Below are 3,563 nucleotides of genomic sequence, written 5' to 3'. Positions count from 1 at the left end.
CTGTGCTGTCCTTCAGTCCAGCCTTTTCCAGCCACTGGTAGGATTTCTTCCGTCCGAGCCGGTATGGCTCTTGTATTTGTGGTTTCACTCATGGTTGAGGTAGGCCAGTAGCATTAAGGACCTTGCCCGGGAATCGAACCCATGATCACATATACAGTGGTGTGAAAAAGTGTTTGCCCCCTTCCTCATTTCCTGTTCCTTTGCATGTTGGTCCACTTATGGTTCGGGCACATCAAACCAATTAACAATAGTCAAGGACAACTCCATCAAGTGTAACACAAAATGCAATTTGTAATATGAAGGTGTTTTATTATTAAATGTGAAAAAAAATTAATCCAAACCATCAGTGTCCCTGCTGTTGACAAGTGATTGCCGCCCTAACCAATAACGGTTGGGCCCCACCCTAGTCCGCAACAACTGCACCCAGCGTTTGCTATAACGTGCAATGAGGCTTTTACAGCGTCCTGGAGGAATTTTGGCCCACTCATCTTGCAGAATTGTCCTAATTCAGTTACATTAGAGGGTTTTCGAGCATGATCGACCTTTTTAAGGTCATACCACAACATCTCAATAGGATTCAGGTCAGGACTTTGGCTTCATCCTCAGCTCGGGGCTCTACAGAGGCCTGGGAGTTTGAGGGTTCTGCGCAGTATCTTAGCTGTTCCTAGGACTGCACTCTTCTGGACAGAGACTTCTATGTTTCTCCCTGGAATCTGCTAGAGCCACTCTGGGGGTCACAGCCCCCAGTGCTCCGATTACCACTGGCAACCACTGTTGCTCTACTTTCCACACATCTTTTCTCTCCCTCTTTCAGCCCTTGGTATTTCTCAAACTTCCGTGTTCCTTCTTCTTGATGTTGCTGTCGCTGGGATCGACATCTCATCACTACTGCCTTCTTCGCTGTTTGTCTATCAAGACAAATCGGGTTGGTTAGCCATCATCAGTTGTCAGTCTGGATCTTGAAGTCCCACAGGATCTTAGCTCGGTCATTCTGCTACTACCGTAGGAGTCTTCCATTTTGACCTGGGACTTCCACCCATACCGTGCAGATGTTCCTGTAACTATGACAGCTACCTGGTTATGGTTCCATGTACCTCTTCCCCTGCATCTTACACCCTCCTGTTATGTTCTATACTTCTCAGGGCCTCCTTTGCACAGTCTGCCCCTGGGTTCCTGCCTGGTGTGGTAGAACCCGGCCTCTATTGTGATCTTACTGAGGCCTGTCTTGTGCTGCCATGATTAGCGCCTCTGTGCTGTCCTTCAGTCCACCTTTTCCACCACTGGTAGGATTTCTTCCGTCCGAGCCCGTATGGCTCTTGTATTTGTGGTTTCATCAATCATTTTGAGGTAGCCAGAGCATTAAGGACCTTGCCCGGGAATCGAACACCATGATCACATATACAGGGTGTGAAAAAGTGTTTGCCCCCTTCCTCATTTCCTGTTCCTTTGCATGTTGTCACACTTAAGTGTTTCGGACATCAAACCAATTTAAACAATCGTCAAGGACAACTAACAAGTAACACAAAATGCAATTTGTAAATGAATGGTTTATTATTAAGGTGAAAAAATTCCAAACCATCATGGTCCCTGGTGAAAAGTGATTGCCCCTAACCTAATAACTGGTTGGGCCACCCTTATAGTCCAACAACTGCAACCAAGCGTTTGCGATAACGTGCAAATGAGGCTTTTAACAGCGTCCTGAGGAATTTGGCCCACTCATCTTGCAGAATGTCCTATTCAGTTACATTAGAGGTTTTCGAGCATGATCGACTTTTTAAGGTCATACCACAACATCTCAATAGGATTCAGGTCAGGCCTTTGGCTAGCCACTCCAAGTCTTCATTTTGTTTTTCTTCACAGCCATTCGTGGTTGGACTTGCTGGTGTGTTTAGGATCATTGTCCTGCTGCAGAACCCAAGTTCGTTTCAGCTTGAGTACACAAACAGATGTCACATTCTCCTTCAGGACTCTTGGTAGACAGCAGAATTCATAGTGTCCTTTTATACGTCAGTCTTCCAGGTCCGGAAGCAGTAAAACAGCCCTCGCCATCACACTACCACACCATATTTTACTGTTTGTAAATGTTCTTTTTATGAAATGCAGTGTTCCTTCTACGCCGAGTATCTGTTGGACACACCACCTTCCAGAGTTCCACTTTTGTCTCATCGGTCCCACAGAATGTTGTCCAAAAGTCTTGGTCTCATCAAGATGTTTGTTGAGAAATTGAGACGAGCTTTGATGTTCTTTGACTCAGCAGTGGTTTTCTCCTTTGGAACTCGGCCATGCACGGCATTTTTGCCCATGTCTTTTCTGATGGTGGAGGCATGAACGGCTGACCTTAACTGAGGCAAGTGAGGCCTGCAGTTCTTTGGACGTTTTGTGGGGTCTTTTGTGACCTCTTGATGAGTCGTCGCTGCGCTCTTGGGGTAATTTTGGGCGGCCGCCACTCCTGGAAGGTGCCCCACTGTTCCATGTCTTCCCATTTGTGGATAGAACCTCACTGGGTTCGCTGGATCCCAAGCTTTTGGAAATGGCTTTATAACCCTTTCCAGACTGATAGATCTCAATTACTTTCTTTCTCAATTGTTCCTGATTTCTTGGTCTCGGCATGATGTGTAGCTTTTAAGGATCTTCGGTGGACCTTACTGTGTCAAGCATCCATCCACCATCCATCTTCATCCGCTTATCCGGTATCGGGTCGCGGGGCAGCAGCTCCAGTAGGGGACCCCAAACTTCCCTTTCCCGAGCCACATCACCACTCCAACTGGGGATCCCGGGCGTTCCCAGCCAGGTTGGAGATATAATCTCTCCACCTAGTTCCTGGGTCTTCCCCGAGGTCTTCTCCCGTTGACGTGCCTGGAACACCCTCCCTAGGGTAGGCGCCCATGAGGCATCCTATCCCAGATGCCGAACTGTGTCAAGCAGCTCCTATTTAAGTGATGCCTTGATTGTGAACAGGTGTGGCAATAATCAGGCCTGGGTGTGGCTATAGAAATTGAACTCATTGTTGACACCCACAGTTATAGTATGTTTTTAACAAGGGGGGCAATCACTTTTTCACACAGGGCCATGATGGTTTGGATGTTTTTTCACCTTTATATAACACCTTCATTTACAATGTGCATTTGGTGTTACTTTGTTGTCCCTGACTATTGTTTAAATTTGGTTTGATGTTCCAAAACACTTAGTGTGACAAAACTGCAAAGGACAGCGAAATGAGGGCGGAGAGGGGGCAAACACCTTTTTCACACCACTGTAATATATATTATATTAGATATATATATATATATTAATATATTATATAGATATATATAATATATAAACTACTGTCCCAGCAAAAGTGGTCATTTAGTACAAATGTACCATGCTGACTTACTTAGTTTCCGTTATTCATCATCATTGGTATACAAGCTCTAGTAAGAGGACTTTAGATACCTTCATCTTATTGTTGAAGAGCTTTCCTATTGTTCAAGCAGCCATTTTGTCGTTGTTTACTTTTCAGCCAAGCACGGACGCTTCAATGTTTGCGGGTCATAGAGAAGAGACTGTGCTTTGGCAACTGT

At 45.5% G+C, this 3,563-nt stretch overlaps 1 protein-coding gene across 1 annotated transcript in view; it reads right to left on the bottom strand.

Annotated features, from left to right (window-relative positions):
• Positions 1-2,111: 2,111 nt before the first annotated feature.
• The window catches only part of LOC116680833 (alpha-2-macroglobulin-like), a 45,934-nt gene continuing 44,482 nt past the window's right edge, over positions 2,112-3,563 (bottom strand). Inside the window, 1 exon segment of the mRNA XM_032509538.1 lies at positions 2,112-2,124. Coding sequence (XP_032365429.1) covers positions 2,112-2,124 — 13 coding nt within the window.

This window comes from Etheostoma spectabile, chromosome 3 (genome assembly GCF_008692095.1).
Source record: "Etheostoma spectabile isolate EspeVRDwgs_2016 chromosome 3, UIUC_Espe_1.0, whole genome shotgun sequence".
In the NCBI taxonomy this organism is placed as follows: domain Eukaryota; kingdom Metazoa; phylum Chordata; class Actinopteri; order Perciformes; family Percidae; genus Etheostoma; species Etheostoma spectabile.
Note: the sequence above shows the minus strand (reverse complement) of the source record. Positions and strands in the feature narration are given on the sequence as shown.